The 20,421-nt window shown below is 45.4% G+C and overlaps 1 protein-coding gene across 1 annotated transcript in view; it reads left to right on the top strand.

Moving 5' to 3' along the window:
* The first annotated feature begins 3,914 nt into the window (after positions 1–3,914).
* LOC119101076 (neuronal growth regulator 1) overlaps positions 3,915–20,421 on the top strand; it is a 41,862-nt gene continuing 25,355 nt past the window's right edge. The window contains exon 1 of the mRNA XM_037224330.1: positions 3,915–4,046. Within this exon, the coding sequence (XP_037080225.1) occupies positions 3,986–4,046 (61 nt within the window). The 5' untranslated portion in view covers positions 3,915–3,985. The remainder of the gene's footprint in view (positions 4,047–20,421) is intronic.

Raw genomic sequence — 20,421 nt, 5'->3', positions numbered from 1 at the left:
TTGTGCACTAGTTGCCGAACATTTGGACAACGCTACATGCAGATCAGTGTTTGGTGCTAAGCTTTCCCTTTCTTCAATTTGTTTGCCAGTTAAGCTGATGACGTGGGCGACAGCATCTTATCACTGCCTTCTCCACGTCGCATTTATTTCAGGAAAATAAGCTAGAACAAGCATTAGTTGTTTTTGTTTGCAAGAACGCCACGCGGTTGGACTGTTCTCAAACGTGCGCAGCTTGAGGTCTTCAATTTTACCAGCGCAAGTTGCCTTTTGTCTGATTAATCGCATGGGAGTTAGTAGACTGACGATTATATTTAGTGCCTGGTGTTTCACAACCAACACACCATGACGCCTTCTTGGCCTGTCTAAACTCCCCAGCTCCCGCCCTCTCGCACTTATCATCAAAAATTCGTCAGTCACAACATATCGACAGATGAAGGGCAAATTAACACTTGCATCACCCAATTTGGGAGCAAGTACTGCCTTTAAGCCCTATCTGATGCACTGAATCCTGCTCAGCAGTTTTGATCTCAGTCAGAACATTGTTGATTGAGTTACAGCCTTGGTGTTTCGACGGGTTAAAGCCGCATGATTGTTTTTAACCGTTTAAATCATGTACGAACGCATTCGGAATGACGCAAATAATTAGTTTTAACCTAAAACTGAACAACGCATGGATCGCTTGGGTATTTTCTTCAAGTTTTGACTTTGCATCTTCAGCCTTACAGCTCCTTTCGCCGGCGTCAGGGGCATGCCAGAATGCCGTTTTGGAAGTTATAAAGCATTTCCGTCGAGCACAATATTGCTAAGGACGGTGTGGGCTTCCGGGCGGTTCAACTGTTCATTTCGTGCAGCACCTTGTCACGCGTGTCCGATACGACCATGCCGACACCAACAGCACCGGCAAAATGATGTGTATACATATCATTATATGTATGCATATATACTCATATATATATATATATATATATATATATATATATATATATATATATATATATATATATATATATATGCAATCTCTCGCCCTCTCTCTCTCTCTCCTCTCACTCTCTCTCTCTCTCTCTCTCTCTCTCTCTCTCTCTCTCTCTCTCTCTCTCTCTCTCTCTCTCTCTCTCTCTCTCTCTCTCCCCCTCGCTCTCTCTCTCTCTCTCTCTCTCTCTCTCTCTCTCTCTCTCTCTCTCTCTCTCTCTCTCTCTCTCTCACTCTCTCTCTCTCTCTCTCTCTCTCTCTCTCTCTCTCTCTCTCTCTCTCTCTCTCTCTCTCTCTCTCTCTCTCTCTCTCTCTCTCTCTCTCTCTCTCTCTCTCTCTCTCTCTCTCTCTCTCTCTCTCTCTCTCTCTCTCTCTCTCTCTCTCTCTTATACTACTCGTGACGCGTTTCACAGTACAACGGCTGTATCATCAGACAAAATAACATACGCGTTCAGTGTAAGCCAGTATGGTTTAAAATACGCGCAGACAAATTTAAAATGCATATACACATGCAATGACACACGTCAAACCCCCTATTCAGCAGATATATATCGTTTTTATCACAATTTCTAATGTATACGATGAAGCCGTGCTATTTAGCGCTGCACGTTTATCAAAAATGAAGAAGAACATGACTGAAGATTGAAGAAAATGAGCATTCTCGAATCAAACGAGGAATTGCCCTGCCCAAGGCACTAAAATTGGAAGCCAAAACTGGGGTGTCACATGTAAATGAATGTTCTTGTATGGGGAGGGGTCAGGTTTTGCAAGACATTTTCCCGTCCGGATAGACTTACCTACATGCTGCGGAATGTAACTGTGCAAGCTCCGAAGGCTGGAGTCTATGTAGGATGCCCCACATGAGGCATATCTAAACTCATGTACAATTGTAGATTGGCAGCATTTAGGTAGTCTTTCTTTATGTTTGAAGGAGGACCAAACTGAGAAGGAATTTGCCAGAACAATCCTAGGATCTAAAAATGGATAGGATTTTGAAAGGAGACCGATCAACTAACGTTTGAGGCTTTCAGAATGCAAGCCATAGTCAGCAGAACAAAATAATTTTTTAACTTCGGAACGTCAAAGGGCTTGGACGAAGAATGATACCTAGAATCGAGCGGCCTTTGAATCAATAAATTGATACTGCCCAAGCGGAAGCTGCTGTTCCCGAAATACCTCTTTAAATCATTGATATCAGCATGGGAGAACCGGTAAGTAGAGCTAAGACGGTATGCCCTAAAGATGGCTGTTCATATTGAACTAAGCTTGAGTGATTCCGGAATCATTTTTCGGGAGCATTTCAACATCAACTCGGGAACAACGGTTTCCTGTTGAGAATCATCGATTTATTGACCTGTACGCCCCTCGATTCTAATTATCAGGCACAGGAATTCATATCACACCGGACATAATCCTTGCTTAATTTGAGAACCTTAGAGTTGTCATCTATTTTTAAGAAATAGCCAGTGCTAGATAACATAACTCTATCACATCCGTCAGAGGCTGTGATAATATATGATATATGTCTGTTGAATTGGGGGTTGGTCGTGTGTCATTGCATGTGCAAGCTCAGTATCTTCAATTGGTCTATCAAGTTTTAAACCATTAATGGTTTACACTGAGCGCGTGTGTTTTTTTGCCTGATGATGCAGCCGTTGTGCTGTGAGACGCGTCCCGACTAATGTAAGTTTCATAAGTTGATCAGCATGTGTTGATATACGTCAGTTCTTAATGATAAAACTTGTTATATACACAACTATTCACTTATGTGTAAAGATTTGTGTATATATATATATATATATATATATATATATATATATATATTCATATGCCAACACTGACAGCATGAGTTATGACAAACTATCCTGCATGCTCGGCGGAGGCAAAATTCAAGGTGACGACACCAAAAGAGGAAGAAAAAATAAAGCCTTGAACAAAAGTTACGCTCATGGAATATCATGAGAAGATTTCAAACCAACCCTTGGATCAAAGTGACGCATAGTTGGGCTTGGACGAATGGATGTTAACCTGTAACCACAGCAACTTAGGGAAACAGCTCGAGGACATGTTAACCCCAACTGGATGGTTCAAACACCATTTTCGACCGGAGCGGGTGGGTATCATCTGCCGATATGTAGAAGCTTAAAGAAACGGCGGGGGCATCGTTTAACCCAACCGAGTAGGTCAAACGTAACAGATTAATTCAAGTACTATAGATAATGTGTAGAAAACACGCGGTGAATGCACTCAGCCGCATCGCGTGTAAGCTAACGCGGTTTATTGCTGAAACACCACATCGCCGCAACAACGCAACACGAAAGCAGTGCTGAAGTTTCACAACAGCAACGTGCAAATGCATTATTCAGAAAGCCGAAACTTTTCTTTTCGAGGACTGTCAATGCATGACAGCACGGTACTAAGAGCTTCTCTGTTCAGGAAACTGCCATAACAATGGGATGCGCCAAACAGCACAACAAACGGCGAACATTCTATGCTGTCACTTGTCAGTAAAATAAAGGTTCGGAAGAATAGTTCTAGTAATTCAAGGGACTATGCATGACATATAGAAGCACGTTTTCCTCGGGATGTTCAAGTCCCTACGACTTCCTGAACCATTGCGCGGGATGCAATCGTCATGGTTATATACGAGGCCTCTGAAATACTCCACAATCACGCCCATTCCATCCAAGAGTTTGTCAGGGTCTGACAGGCAGCGGCCGGTCACGTCCGTCCTGGACCGCGCGCACTCTCCGATGCCTTGCGCCTGTAGCGCTGCTGCCTCACTGCGTGCTGGTGGTGCCTCCGGCCGTGCGGGCCGCGTGCTTGCCGCCGGAGCGCCGGAGCCCACCGGAGGCGTCGGCGTCGGCGTCGGCGCCGGCGCCGGCGTCTCCGGCTGGGGCGGGGGTCCGGCCGCCGTCGGTCGGCCAGTCTCGCCGTGCGGCTCGAGCCCGGCCCAGTGTGCGTGAGCTCCCTGAAGCCCGGCGGGCATGTCGACACTGCCCTCGACGCGCTGCCGATGAGGCCCTTGGAGCTGCTGCTGACCGTGACCGCCTCGGCGGTGGCAGGCTTCGCAGATGGTGAGCAAGCGATTGCGGGGAAAAGCGGCGGGGTCTGCTCCGCCCAGCTGGGATTGTAGACTGAATACGACGAGCAGTGAGCTACCTAAGTTTGATGACGTTTTTACTTTTGGTATGAATCCGTAACGCATTGCTTAGAAGCACCACACCCAAGCTTATATTCGGAGTCCGAAATTTGGTTACATTGAGCACAAAACACGCCGGTGCAATATTGCATAGCTGTATTTAGTAATCAGTTGCGGGGCATTTGTGGATGCCTCCCGCCATAGTTGGCAGTGGAGAAAACGCGATATTAACAGATGTCGGGCGGAACATGGTAAATTAATGACACATGCTTGAATTTAGAGGTCTCATGATAGTAAAAAGGGCCCGGTTTCAGCGTCATGTTAGAAGTTCCGTGACAGTACTGCTGATCATTTGGATACAATAAACTACAGAATATAAACACATTCCGATGTCTCCCTGGTGAAAAGTGTCTTAGCGTCGCTACATTGTACGATACTACACTGTGTTTCATACCAAATGTGTTCATTTGTTTATGGAAGAACTAAAATAAGGTAATTTTTAAATAGCGCGTTTTCTTTCGAAGAATATGCTAAAATTTTAGGAACTGTTGAATTGTTGGCGCCATGTCACTAACCTTTTCTCAACCCCGGATTTCTACGCTAAAGATCCGGGTTCAAATTCTAGCATCCGCCATCCCTTCGGAGATCGATGTGGCCAGCGGGTTTCACGCCTGTACAATGGTTTTCGGGAGGGCACGGCAGGTGAGAATGCGCGAGAGTCACTGACACAATGGAAGCAATGAGGACGACGTACTGGGCGGAAGAGACTCCTGATAGGCTAAGAGATGTCCGGGTATACGGGTCTCCGAGATATCCGCAACGAAGAAATTCCGCTGCGCTGGGGAACAGCTTCCATCTTATTCGGATTACGCTGGATTTGGAGCTGTCTGAAGCTGTCAAGTCGTGAATATGCGGTTGAGGCTGGAATTTTAAGGACATCTAAGCAACGTTTTCAAAATCAGCGCCTTTAGGGGATATCGATGTCATTCGCCACCGAGAGTCGAGTATGGCCGGCCGTGCCATCGTGCAGGGTGGCGCTAGCCGGTGAGCCCGCTCGGGCCGTCAAATGGAGCCCGGACCCTTCATCGACCCGGGCATTCGAGGCGTATCTGAGAAATGGAACGAGATGCTGGGAATTTGCTTCAACGACTTCTACGACAAGGGTGTATTGCGCATTGTTCAACATATGCTTCGTATTTGATCAAATAGGAATATTTGAAATATTCTCCGGCGTATTCCAGCAGCGACCACTGCGTCGTAGGGCACGAAGAAACTTCCTGGATAAAACTGATGGTCAAAACCAATTCATTCCGGGATATCCAGTCATTTTCCGTTCAATGGTATGCTTTTACACTTAAAAGTAGTTTACATGCACCCATTACAAGGCAATTCAAATCAGTTATTTCCAAAACACGTGGAAGTTTGCACTCCCGTGAAACCGTAGCGTGTGATAATGTATAACTGACATTCTTACTTCATCTCACCAATGAAAACGTTCATTACTTTAATTGCACAATCGATTGACAGCATTGCGTATATTTTTGAATAATCGATCACTTAAGTCTATTGACGGCTCGGCTCGGACGTCAAGGTTTGGATGATGGTTTGGACGTGCATTGCGAAAAATTTATATCTAAACCTTAATGCAAAGAAGTTTAAACCCTGTACCTGGGGCCTAGTGACTACCCATGTTCATGGTAAAGCCTGTTTCCCTGATATATCTTTAACCTGACTGTTGGCGGCCAGGTTATGAATAGTCTAACGGTGTGATAGTGTTACAGAATGTATGCCGTAAGATGGTACCATTGCTCAACAGGCATTTTTATTTTATGCGGTCGTGTGCGGTAACGGCGACTACTCATGGTTCCATACATCACTGCGTGTCAAAACTGTGGTATCGCGTTTTCAAGAGAAGGCAGCGTAATGACGCCATGGTTAATGCATAATATCGGCTCATTCACAACGAATTAATCATCGGGGCGTGCATGCTTATTTGCTCTTCTTCGGGCCCATGAATAATCGATGTTTTAACCAACCGGATCCAGTCGCAGTCACAACTTGTGATCTACCCAACAGAAAGCCAGGGCTTTAGCGACCCCCCTGCGATGTCAGTGGTGTGGGTCTGGCCGCACTGTTGGCTAACTGCGCTGGTGCGGGGCACAGTGCATCTCTTACGGGGACTAGTGTCGGATTAACTCCGGGATGAGATGGGCCAGTGTCTCGGCGGATGACGTCGCTGAATGATGCTGCAATATGACCACTTGATAAATGGATGCAGTTTCTGTGCCGTAATATTGCCGAAGTGGTGGGCGACTAACAGACCCAGTATTATTTAAAACAAGAGGGCCTCCTAAAAGAGGTTTTCCAGCCTGACGTTATTGGAATTGGTCAACATTGTGGCCTAAATACATGCTTTTCAGACCCAATAACGCATACTAGCGGATATGTTGTCATTTCTGCGCCTTTTCTGCTCACGTGCCGTAGCGTTGTGACCTTATGCACTGTCGTAATCTTGGCACCCTTATATGGTTGTTGGCGTCTCAAAGTTCGGAGAAATACTTCAGCGCGAAGAGCAGCGGCTAGCCACAATATACAGTGCAATTCGAGTGCCACTGTACAGCTTTCCACGCACCAAGTCGAGAATGATTGCTTTCAGTGGCCTGAATCCCTTTACACGGATTGCCCCCATCTTTCAGTGTTTCCTGAATAATAGCAAAAAAGATTTAGGGGCTGGCTGCTGTTACCACGTCGGCATGACGTTCCGTGAACTTCTTGCCATACCAAATGACAACCTTTATATGTTAGGGCATATGACTTCAGGGCTACTTTGTTTATATTCCTCCATTATGAACGTGCCTTGCAGCGCGTACTGGCCGGACGCCTCAGCAGTTCAGCATTTCCAGAGGCACCTGCACATTTGGGAAACGCAATTTGTAGCAAAAGGAACCTAGTACGGAATATAACGTACCATCGAACTGATGAGCGTTATGATTACATTTGATACGTGGGGCTTAGGTTACCTGATTAGTGTGCGGTTTTATGCAGGGCGTGATCTGTATGCCATGGGATTGTGGCAGCGCCAAATTGTGTACATACTCAAGCTGAGTGACCTGGGTATGGTAAAAAGTGGAGAAGCGTTGGAAACAGGGGTGCAGGGATGTAAGTTTCCTATTTTGCTAGGGGCTTCAGCCCCCCCCCCCCCCAAACATTTCGAAGGAAGCGGACCAGGGGTGCGGCGAAACCTGCTTGTTGGCATAATTTGGGAACAAGCTGGGTCATTATTCACTGTTCAGCCCCTTCCTCCAACTCATTTTGTAAAACTCCGCCCCTGGTAGGATGCGATAGATGTGACGTGGTGCGATTCGCTGTGTTGTTTTCCACGCATATTATCATTAATAGTTTTTGCGTTGTAGATACTGTCAGCGGTCCCATTCTGGACAAAACTGAACATGATTTTTGAGAGGTTAAGGCAGAGCTTCGGCCGTGCGTTGAGGTGGGTAGCATTATCACCTGTTTGTTGTCCCGTTCGCAGTTTTAGGGAAGAGAAGCATGGCACTCGATCAATCCTGGTTTGAAAGCCTCTATTACTAAACAAGATAACAGTATTTAGGAACTTTTCGAGCCCCAAGTGTACCGCTCGTATGAGGTCTCATGCTTTCAATTGTAATCAGATTATTTTATGAATAGTACTGCTGTCAACACCATCATAAGTGAATCTCTTTGAAAGTTTAAACTCTAAAAAACGGGCAAGGCAGTCGGCGAATAATCGCCTCATGCGAACGCTTACAAGAGCGATGGTATACGAAGGTGTTCCCCTAACACATCCCTTTCGGCACATCGCTCGCATCACGCCATCAATCCACCAGAAGGGTAAATAGAGAGTGACATGGGATCAATGGAGATGAATTGAAGCTCATCCCAAAACAACTGCTTTTCAAGTGACAAGAATCACGAGAACATGGTGGGGCGAAGCGTGTTGATACGACATGCACGCCGTATGTGACGAGCGTCGTTACGAGGAGTTTTTGTCATGATTTCCATCTTTGATGGGCATTTTTAATTCATTTGGTGATGATGCCTTGTCTGCACGAACATTGATCGTGTATAGACGCATGGTATGTCCTGCTGCCGGCTATGCCTTCCTGGCATCGCTTGGAACTTGCACCGCCTGGCAGAGATAGGAACGTCCGTCGGTCGGACGGAGAATCGGTCTAGGGATTGCTGTACCGGCTGGTGAGCTTGCAACAGACGCCGGGCGCTCGCGGCTAACATGCATGACGTAAACAGCATTGTTCCACCGCTGCACCGCTAGCTCCAAGGGGGCTACACATTCGTGAACGCTCTGACGCGAGAACGTAGCCAAGGGAGGACAAAGCCAAGAGAGAGACGCTTTCTGGAGTATCTCCTTTGTTGCATTGGGATTCCACGATGATGAGGTTGTTGCAAGGTTTCCGGAAACGTACGTGACCTTCAAATCGACCAAGAGGCCCGCGCTGATCTGAGACGAAATAGTGTAAAGAGAGTGACCCTCTGTGTAGGAAGAGTCAGCTAACTGTGGTAAAAGCGCAGAGTTGGGAGTCCCTAGCCAAAGCGTGTCGTGACTTCATGGGATGGAACCCCCTGGCAAGCAGTGGCTCCCTCCCTGGGCTGAAGTGCTAGTTACGTGCTTGCTGTGATGACCGTTTGTAGCCTTCACCAAATAGATTGCCTTGGACGACCAGCTCGTTACATATCATGTCGAAGAGTTACAGCAACTCATGCCACATGATAATTCACACCTCAACATAGAGCAGCATATCATCCATAAACCATAAAATACGCGCAGTTCTCGCACTAGCTCCTTATAGGACTGTTTCATCACATCACTTAAACACTTAATGTACACTTGACAAAATGGCAACACTTTCTACGGACACTGTGGGAATCGCCTTTATCTTGGGATTCCCCGCCAAAGGGAGTGGAGATATAGTGAAACTGTGGCAATTTTTTTTTTTAAGCCGGGAATCGCAGGATTATATACCGTCTTGCGTGCGCTGGGAATCAGTGTGACCGACCACTGATTGTGAAAGCACTTTCCAAACTTTGTATTCCATCCCGGTAATTTTCAGACCTTAGTGTAGATAAATCGTCAAATGTGGCATGGTTGTTGACGCCCCACTTATCACAACGAATAGCAGGACACCAAACATTTTTTTTCAGAATCAGTGTGACCGACCACTGATTGTGAAAGCACTTTCCAAACCTTGTATTCCATCCCGGTAATTTTCAGACCTTAGTGTAGATAAATCGTCAAATGTGGCATGGTTTTACTCCAAGCTGTGAAAGGCTAACTTTAACACTAAAACGCAAATCAAGAGCTAACGCCAAAATTGTCAATGTATCGATCGTCTGCAAATTATCCAAGAAAAGGTCACGAAAGGATTCTTGAGATGCAGGATGGGATTAGGTAGGATTTTGTAAAGTTGTCAGTTGTTATTCTTGTCAGTGATTCGAATCACATAACATAATCACTACGGCAACAACACGAACAGGTTGGGCTCACGAAACGGGTCTAGAGCTAAAGCGTTTCGTGATTAATCGTGTGAAAGCCTTAACGTAGACAAAGAGAAAAGAGAAAGGATAGTTTTTGGTGGATTGCGGTGGACAAAATGTGGCTGGATACGAAAAGGACCTCGATTTCTGTGGTGGAGATTTCTGTGGAGGTGAAAGGAACTGTGCTGGTAAGGAAGAACATGTGGTTTTTGACCATGCAGAACCAAAGTAAGTTATCACTTAAGTTGACAGGAGGTGTCATGGCTTCGTAACCTTTTCATCGTACATATGTGGTAGTGACCATCAGACCAAAAAAGTAAGAATATCGAGACATCCTTGCCTCAGACGCGCTGGGTAGGCCAGTCTCCTCAATGTATATATGTTCCCTTCATGCCCAATAGTCACTACAACTGAATGCAAAACTAAATAAATATCAAACTATTTTATCCAGGCTATAGACATACTCAACGAGCATTCTTTTAATCCTTGACATATGGACCGGGAGGTCAATGCAAAACCCCACGTCCCAAAGTTTTCCAAGCATAGATCTCCTGCGTGTTGCGTAATTGTGCGTAAATTTTGGGTACTTTCGTGGACATTTATTGCATTTGTTTTGACATCAGAATCTCTGGAATAATGGGTGTCTGGATGGCAACTTGTTTTTAGGAACACTGCACGGCAATCTACTGCCGGCGAGGGCGTCAGACAGTAACCAATGAATCCGTTGGTGGCGGGCGGCGGAACAACACAACATTAGGACATTAGCGAAGCTCTGCATCATCAATACATATTAGCTCAAAAGATACAAACACACGTATTAATATGCTCTAAATTAAAGCAGAAACACTCCTGTGCAAGTTCCATGCTGCTGTGTAATGTACTGTGGTATCTTTTGACAGTGTTAAGGAAGTTAAAGCTGAAATGTAACACAGTGAAGTCGTTTAAAATTTAAATTTGGCATGCAAGAACATTTAAAGCTGAAGTTTAGCGGACCATTCGTCATGTAAATGTATTGGTATCTAAAGCCAAAATAGTCCAGTTTCCATTCACGGTGTTTCCATTAAGTCAGTTGAACCACTAGCTAACGAAATTTTCCGAGCCAACTTCAGAATCTCTAAAAAAAAACGGCATCACCTTCGATCGCCACAAAGATTGCGTTTGTTACGATACATTGCAACGCATTTAACGTTTTCAGCTTATTTGGGCATATAATGGCCTATACAACGGTTGGGATTTGCCATCAACTTTTCAGTTATAAAATTTGTTGATTCACCCCATCAGAAACATGGTCTGGATTCGCATTACAAGCTTGGGAAATGAGACATGCATGACCCAGCTTAAGCCGAGGATTTTGGCTAAAAGCCTAGGCTATGACCAATATCCCACAAACACCTTGGCTATAGATCAGCATTTCAGGCCTATTTATGTAGCCTCACCACCCGCACTTGAAATTGACGCATGCCAATGTTTGTAGCGCCGACAAGAGTGAGCCGGGTACGCAAGTCATGGGTGTGAGTGCCATCTGAGGGACTGATTACCTTGAGAGCACGAGGGAAATAGCCATGCATAGACCATAGCCTGCCATCTGCCATGCACCAGACACCATAGCCTGCCAGCCATCTGTCGGGATGGTCAGGTTTCGTACCAGTGCTTGAGCTGCTCCAGAGAGCTGGCACTGCCACTTCCAATTTCCAGTTAGATTAAACTTTTGGCCTGGGCTAATGGGTCCATTTGCTGACCTAGCAACATCATTGTCTTCGCCAAACGCGAGATATCGCTGAAGTCCACCGTTGTATTCCGTGAGGCTGTCTATCGTTCTTGGAAACAGCAGGTGCGGGTCGATAGACCTCAAATAAATTGGTTTCCAGCAAAGACCTTTCCTCCGTTTTCAAGGGTAATGCGGCGCACGTCGTCTTGCATGCTCTTACGGAGCGTCAGCGACTGCAGACGTCATCTTATCGCTCAGGAGCCATGGTGTAACTGGGGTCTCGAGCTCGGTTCCCCATCCCCAAATGGAAGCCAAAGGCGCTAACGACTTAACTATCACGTCCCTATCCAGAAAATACCAAATCGAGCAAAATCCGATATTTGTATATTGGAAGTGGTACATCAAACATCTTACCTTGCAACTGAAATAGGTGCAAAATATAAAATACGCGAACGAAATGTGGCTGCCCCTAATCACACCATAATTCCTATCGTCACTTCTGATGCCGTGACAATAACTTAGCTCATAAGACAACATCTGGATACAGGTAAGGTAATTGAGACATCCTTCCTGTTCAAACCTCCTGTGAAAAACAGCCCAACCCCGAACGTTGCTTAGCCATGACCGTGCCCAGTTTGAATGTATGGCATTAACAGTGAGGACCATAATGGCGAGATCGGGCAGTATTGATCGCGCCCACATTAGCGGTATGGCTGTTTAATTAATTGCGGTCGGTGTCGGGCCATGTGTCCGGTTGGAGCGGAGGTCGCTGCTGCTGGGTCTCAGAATGCCCACGACCGCTGACTTACTGAAGGTGATGTCCAAGCGTGTGTCGATATGCGCTAATGCTCTTTAGGAAGTGCTCGGTCTCTTGAGAAAGCTCCAGGAGAAGTACCAGACGAGGCCGGCATTTCCTTCCCTCTCCCCTTGTAAGCTTTGGTGGCCTGATGACCTGCTAAAATATGCAGAGCAGTGCAGCTCTAATGGCTGCATGCTGCGCTGAGTCGAGTAGACTGTTGTCTCTGATAAGCGCCTGGGAAGTAGGAAAACAGGCCCCAGCTCAGTGTGCCCATCTACTGTCCTCGGCACGTATGCTCATATGGCCGCCTCGCAAATGTGCCAGCATAAGAGGCCATTATCCGCCGCGCAATCGTCATCTTCTCGGCAAATGTACCCAGTTTAACGCTGCAAGCACTGGTACTCCCGCCCGGGTATTTTGGCGTCCTTTGATAATGAGCCCGCAGATAACTTGCTGTTTTTCATAGGAAGCTGTATCGATTCGCTTTCCGAAGATCAACCAATGAGATTACTTATTTAGTTTGTGATGAATGATTTTTTGACACGACTGGAGGCCCATTTACACCTCACGGAAAGGCGTCGGTTTGCTGAAAAATTTGCGGGTAGTCAGCTATTGGATATTCTATCTCTGATTGACGTCACACAAGGGTGATGTCACACAAAGTCGGAGCTTCGTCACCTCACAAGTCCACAACATTGGGAGTTTGGATGTCTGCAGCAACTCATCTCGGGTCTGTAACGGTTGATTGAGTATAAACAAGCCCCAACTGTCCTACGGTGCCCTCTGCCTCATCGCCGTGCCGAAGTCTGAATTGAAGCCTGATAATTGCAGTGCATTTGTTCGATGTTCACCGCGCATTGTTTTTTTTTATCTCTCCAACATCGTCTACTTCCGAGGCGAGGATCCGTGTCTGTGCGCCTTTGGGCCGTCGTCGGCAGAGGAGGTAGGGGATGTTGGGGGGGGGGGGGGGGGGGCACGGCAGGTAATTCATGTTTGAGTCAGGACCATCCTCCAGCGCTGCGAGGAGGTAGGAGAGCTGCATACCTTGGTGAGGAAGCTCTGCACCGACCCGCCATGCACCTGCCGCGGATTCAGATGTCCACCATACGGTTCGACGACACGCTGAGAGGAGTTCAACCCTGCCTTGTGGTGGTCTAAAAATGCTGCGGTCAGAGAATCTGGATATTATGGTGCCCAGCTTGTGATGGATACCATGCTTCGTACGAAAGCTGAGGTAGCGGCCCATGGACATGACATTGCTGCGGCAATTACGGCTAATTTGACGGTCGGAAGATTGAGGTCGCGCTTGAGAAATTTGGTGGTTGAATGATTGATTAGAAGGCCGGGTAACCGGACGGCTTACTAGCTGCGGTGATCGGGATCTACACGTGCTTTTAGTGCCTTTCATTACGGCTTCTACTTAGCTAAAATAGTGCATTATTTCCGACAGCTCATTAAGCCGTATGTTGGCCACACGATAGAAGAACTTGAACTACACAGGATGGTGTTTGCACCAAGATGTGGCTTAACCATTACTAAATACGCTATTTTTGTCAACTGTTATTATTTTTGACATTTTGCGATATTGGGTTAGTATCATCAACGTTAAAGTGTCGAAGCTACCATTGCCATGCGCATACAAAAAGTATGAATGGATAATATATATATATATATATATATATATATATATAAGCCTTAGAGACGATTATGATCGTTGTCTTTCCTGGGATCTTTTTTGCACAATTGTAGCTGATTAGCAGCTGGTATTTTCGTTGAATCGTATTTTTCCGTATAGGTGCCTCGTGACTACCGCTTTCTGCTTGAGTAAACGTCTGAACAGGGTAACCATGTAAACGTAGGTACACGGCCATGCAACGTAGCTTTGGCTTGTCAAAGCTATATACCAAACATATTCACATTTAATTGCGTTAAACCTTTCTTAGACTTGCGGGTCTTAGGTTTGGCTCCGTACAATGAAACGGCGATCCACTTAAACGTTGTGATATTCGAAAATTTGCTCTGCGACAGTCTTATGGCACCGACGAGCGTCTAACTGAGCTTTGGCGTAAGCCACCTAGGCAAATGCTGTCGTCCTGTTGTGGCTCGTGGAGGGCGCTTGGATTGAGGCTGTGACAGTTGTTGGATGCGGATGATGTACAGTCTCGGCATTCACCACATACTGCGGACAAGATGATGATGCAGGCGTTATGTGTTTACTGTAGCTGTGATGATGACGCCGGCAGACAACTTTGCCGTGTTGTCTCTCACGCAGTTAGTCTGCATGTCCTACTTAATCGTGGCTGCCGGTACCTTGGTACCCAGAGAACAATGTTGAGACTAAATCAATGCCATGATTTTGAGTTCTTGTCCCCTAGCTAATGACTGATGCCGCAGGGGTAACACTTACAGTTGTTATCACTTTCACTGTACCCACAATTATTTCGGTTCATTAACAAATAATGTAACTGCTGCGGCCGTCAAACGTCACAGCGCGAATCAATTGATACGATATAGCCACAAATGAAACCATAAGAATATCACTAAATCGTCTCAGCTTCTGCGAGCTTCTATGCAGCTGACAACGCAAGTGTAGATCAAATTCACTTAGATAAATATAAACACACAGCAGATGCTTGGCCTGCAGGCTGAGAGTGTGCTTCCACTGCAGCCGTCCTGCACAGTCACGTTAGAGTTCTAGACCGGGCTAGAAAAGATAAGGCAGTAGACGCAGGCTAATCACTCGTAAAAATCAGGAGAATGGAGAGATCAGGTTAAAAATCATTGATGCAGAAGAGCACGGACAGAAATACATTTCCCAGAGATTTGTTTCTTCCCCGTCTGCAAAGACACACACAGAAACGCACAATGTTTAACAACTTAAGCATTTACGGGCAGAAGAACGCCGAGAAGTTGGGTGCAGCGGAAACACGGCATTGGTCATTCAATTTAGTTAAGACTACCACCGGGTCTAATCGCGCTTCGCGTGGGATCCATATTCACTTGAGCTCCGGGTGACGCGTTTAAAGGGGGTAGTCCGCCTTTTTGCATTTTCACGCACAGTGAGCAACAGTTGACACAGTTTTCACTACCCGTTTATCAAGACGTTTAATATGCTCTTCTCAAGATGCCATGACTGATTTTTGCAAAATATCACACACTGATACCGATGCAGAACTGCATTGCATTATCATTCAGAACAACAACATCTGCATCATACACTGAAACAGCCTGTCAAAAACAGCAGTCATAGGTTGTCACCATGACAGCATTTATATCAGAGTTTGACATCTGGCATCAATATCAACCAACCATAGCACGCAAGCAACAAAGCGTCTCAGTCAACCATTTTTATATTTGCCATGCTGACAACGGCACAGCAGTAATGGTGCTTTGAATGTTCACATTCAGTCGTGCAGAGAATGATCACTGCTCCTAATGGTACCAGCTGAACCTCTCCACTTTTTCAGCTACATACAGAGTTGCACAAAAACAATAGGAAGCATTGCACATTTTAGTGATACAAAAAAGGCATAAGGTACAAAAAAGAAAAGGCTGCTGTTTTGACCAGCTGTTTCAATGTATCCGTGTTGAGCACGGATGCTATTGTTCTGTAGTTGTTATGCAACATGTTTTGACTACTAGCCATGGAATCTTGAAAAGAGCACTGGACATTTTGGCAAACATCTTACATTGCATACAGTTTCAACACTTCTGGCTCAAGTGGGCTGATGATCACGCAGCACAAAGTTTGATACCAGCCACACAATATTGTATACTGTGTGGTAAAGCAAAAAATTCCAAAATGAACACATTTTACCAATTTCAGAGAGCCATTGATAGGTGGGCGATGCTGGCAACAACATAACACAATGGTGTTTTAAATTCCTACACTCGTGTTGCAGTATGTTTGCTGTCATTTATTATTTCAGCTGCACCTCTCCAGCTTTTACATGCAGAGTTCAACAAACAGACAAAGTAGAGTCTCCATCAATATTTTGTTGGTTCCAATAACACACGATGCATGGAAAACAAAACATAAGCTGCATTTACTGCTCGGAGAGTATCAATGGTTGATGTTGATGTTATATGGCAGCCCCCGTCTGCTGTCTGGCCAGCTGTTTTGTTGTTCAAGGTGGGCTGATGTTCTGTAAGTATTGGAAAACATGCATTGTATTTATGTTTTTAAAAACATATGTTTTATGTTTGTCATAAAACATGCATTGTAAGTATTGTTAACATGGATCAAGTATGCGTATGGTTTAAGTATAAGCATTGGGGCATTGTTTGGAAAGGCAGTCATCACATGTTGAGCGGAACAATATGAACATCAGGGTAGACTTCCTACACAATTTACGTTCCCATCTTTTGCTCGGGTACGTTGCTTATCAACCAGCACAGTTTTTGGTGCGATTGGCCACATCCAGCAGTGCTCGCAAACATGAAATAGCAGCATAAGTACACATAACTCAATCTCGCAAATTAAGTTGTATATTCACTGTGATGGTAATAGCACAGCCAAATTATTTTGGATTTACTTTGCTCACAATTGACAATTATGGCTGTGCAGCACCTACTCCTCTCAGTTTTCACTCGCATTTTACAGAAATGGGCACGTACCATTTTATTTGTCCTTATGAGATATAACGGATCCAAAGCAACGCAATTTATGTCTTTCCTTTTTATGCGCCACCAATGACATATGTCAATAAACAATAACAACATCGGATTTATGTTTTTCAGCAAATGATCCAAAGAAAGCTGCACTGTCTTGTGACATAATTTTGATGCATTCTGCTTGGAAAACAAGCCATCGCATTGTGAACAGGGCTGTTTTAACACATCTTGAAGGTCCTTGCTCGCAATTTGCATGCTGTGTGCAAAATCCAATCATGATTCAAGAAAACAACATGAATTGCACAATGGTGAGCGCCGTCTTACGCGCACTGGAATCGTACAAGGGTTTAGAAATGCAAATCATCCATGCACGGAATGACACACGGGAAGAAAGAAGGAAGGAAAGAGTTCAGTACTGGCCTGGAACACTGCCCACGCAATTTGGACTAGAAAATAAATAAAACTAATCGCGCATAATATCCTGTTCGTGATGGAGATCCGCTCCCCCAGTGCATTTTACATTCATGACGTCCTGAGGGTTCACCGGATCATGTTTGTGAAATACGTTTCAAAGGTGGAATTCCTTTTAAGCATGTCCTCCTCGCTATTTCTCGCGAAATGGAGCTACGTCCGCGAAATTAAACCAACCGAAACCAGCAATTATCTGCTTGATCCGTTCAGGTCAGCAAGATGCCTTACAGGTCAGATTGGCCGTAGCCCTTGCATTAGCGACCGACTGGGTCATCCTAGCGTCGGTAGGGGCTACCGAAATAGCCAAGATAGCTTCTTCACCAGCATCTGATCTGATTGACAGAACTTCGATGTGTTGAACATCCACCTGGCGGATGTTACTTGTACTACATATGTCGTGATGAGTTCAGAGTTGTTTTTGAGTTAACGACCTTCAGAAGGCTGGGAGGTGCTGGTTGAATGGCCTTGTTGTGCTTAACGATTTTATTAAAGATACTCAATATTTCGAGCTGTGCTAATTCTCAATGGTCATTTCTTGAGAAGAGACCTGTCACGGCATCTTTCCTTACCCATGACAAGCTGCACTTTCAGGCAACCTCAAGTCATCTCTTAGGGATGAGCACTGCTCAAAATATTGAAGATTGTCAATATATTCTTATTTAGCACCTGAACGTTGATGAACCAGTAGCTCGTGGCGCAATGCAGGAAGTTAGCTTGACGTAATAACTTTACGCCCATGATGCCGAGAAACAACGATGAAAAGGTTTTTTATCTTGTATGGAGAAGTGCAGATGTCAAGATGTTTTCACAAATGAAACAGTGTTTTACCGTTCTCCTTCACCTTTCGTATGTATCGCAGTTAACGTTGACATGGAAAAAGAAACGCAGCCAACATGACAGCCAGGTTTGTCCGTCCCTGGCAAACAGGAACTGTCAGGCGCACACCTGCACCTACGCCTACAGACACGTGACGCCTGCAGGAGCTGCCGGTGTCACGTGTCTGACAGCGCCTGGCGTCGCCCGGTGCACTGTGACGCGGCGTCGAGATGCGCCACGTGTCGCGCGCCGCGCTCCGAACGCGCCGCGCCGCAGGACGCTTGTTGACCTCCCTGTTTGTGTTGGCGGTCTACGTGTCCCGGGTTTGGCGGTGGAAGGAAGAACATCGAAGTGCGTGTGCAGAGCTAGTGGGAGAGTCGGTTGCCATAGATAAGCAATGGAGGAGAGAAGCTTACATTTGTGAACTAAAAACAAAGAAGGAGAGCTGGGGGGGGGGGGGGGGGCAATGGTTTAATTGAATCATGGGGAATTTGACTGATTGGTCCGGACCGAACCCCAGATGTGCCAGGCGACCTAGTTCTCTCAATGACTAAAAGAACTACTGGTCGCATCGCACAGCGTGCGGCCGAAGTGGCATAATCATTCAACTGTTCGCTGTAATGCTTGAGGTCATGTGTATGGTCGTTTTGTAATATTGAAATGTGGCGTAAACGAAAGGTCACGCTGAGCTAGGACGACTTGGAATACCAAGAAGGTTTCCCACTTTAATTTTCATCGGAAGCAACAACTGACTTTTAGAAGCAGCTCTTCACTCTAATGCTTTTTGCTCTAGTGCAGCTTTTCCCTCTAATGCTTGAGACCATGTGCATCAGGAACGGCCCTTTTGCAATGCTGAATTACGGCGTAAACGAAAGGTCACGTTGGGTTAGAACGGCTGTAAATACCAAGAACGTTTCCCGCTTTGATTTTCACTGTAAGGAACAACTAGCTTTCCGGAGCAGCTTTTCACCGCCATGAATGAAAGATGTATTTGCGGTAGCAATGACTTTGTTGTGGTCATTTGTGTGTTGCACGTGAGGGTGTTTCAATAGGAAACAAGGTAATATCTGACATCTTATCGCGCTTTAAAGGTGTCTTGTAGTTTGTTATGATAAACTAAGCACAAATTACGGGCACAGACGAAGAGTTCAAGGAATATCACACTTTATAAAACCGTTCACTTCCATGCAGCGCTGAGAGCGTACCGTTAAAGAAGACGTCCTGGACCCATGCTCTGCGTTGCCGCCATATGATAGAACCCCTGTCCGCGTGCTATCCAATGTTCGGTGGAAACTCGTCTGTGTCAGGATATTGGCCTCAATTCCGTGACCACTACCATGCATGATCACAGTCACGTGTTCGACGAACTCCTAAATTATGCGTCATCAGGCGACATGATTGCCTTAGGATTCTGATCATTATTCTCGTGTCGCCACGATAAGGTCCAGACTCTCCACTGAGATGCAAGGCCATGTAATGTGCATGCCTCGCTGCATGTTGCAGGGATGACGGAAACCAATGTCACTAAAGGTAGTGCTTTGTGTTGAACGTGTCCTTCCATGTGGTGCGCACAAGTTTTTCAGAGCGTTTGGTTCCAGTGTTGCAGATGCCGTTTCAGGCGCACGAGGGTCGCTTATTTTGCGCGGACGTATTTCACATTGCACAAACATGTTTAAAGATGTACTCGCTCTCTACTATGCGAAGAACAAATCAATACATACTCAATTTCCAGCCTGTTTTATTTCCCGGAATTACCAAGGGAGTTACTATCTTGGCAGGGGGGTGGGTTATGCTGATGAGTTTCTATCTTGACAAGGTCACCAAACTTCCCCTGGATGTATTTCCCCATATCGGAACCCGGAGCCATCTCTTAGCATAAGTACCCGTAATATTGCCGCATCAGGTATCAAAACTCGTGTTTTGGAAACCATTAGCATCAAAACTTCAAGTTTTGGCAAGCTTGTCAATGCTTTCCTTGATAACATCGATTAACTTGTGCATTTTGGCATATTAAGGTCGATTATTGTCAGAACAAGATCTCCGACCCGCAATGGCCAGAGCTTAGAGCCATAGCAATTGTGCAAAGTTTAAGAAAAAATTACGAGATGTACAAATAAAGTGTCATTTATCTTGCAGAAAACGTATGCATTTTAACCAAGGTAAATCTTTATCCCAAAGGTTCTGTTCCCACATGTGTTGTATACATTTATAAGGCACTATTTTGTTAACCCGTAGATACATATTATGGTAGAGAAGAAGGATATAGTTAACTGTTGTGGGCTATTTCACATGCATGCACTTATAACTTATTCATTTTTAGGTAATCCAAGGCAGATCCAGTGTTGTCGTTTCATTAGTATTTAGTCACTG

This window comes from Pollicipes pollicipes, unplaced genomic scaffold (assembly GCF_011947565.3).
Source record: "Pollicipes pollicipes isolate AB1234 unplaced genomic scaffold, Ppol_2.1 Scaffold_4881;HRSCAF=5763_pilon_pilon_pilon, whole genome shotgun sequence".
NCBI lineage: Eukaryota > Metazoa > Arthropoda > Thecostraca > Pollicipedomorpha > Pollicipedidae > Pollicipes > Pollicipes pollicipes.
This window is presented reverse-complemented; position numbering and strand designations above follow the sequence as displayed.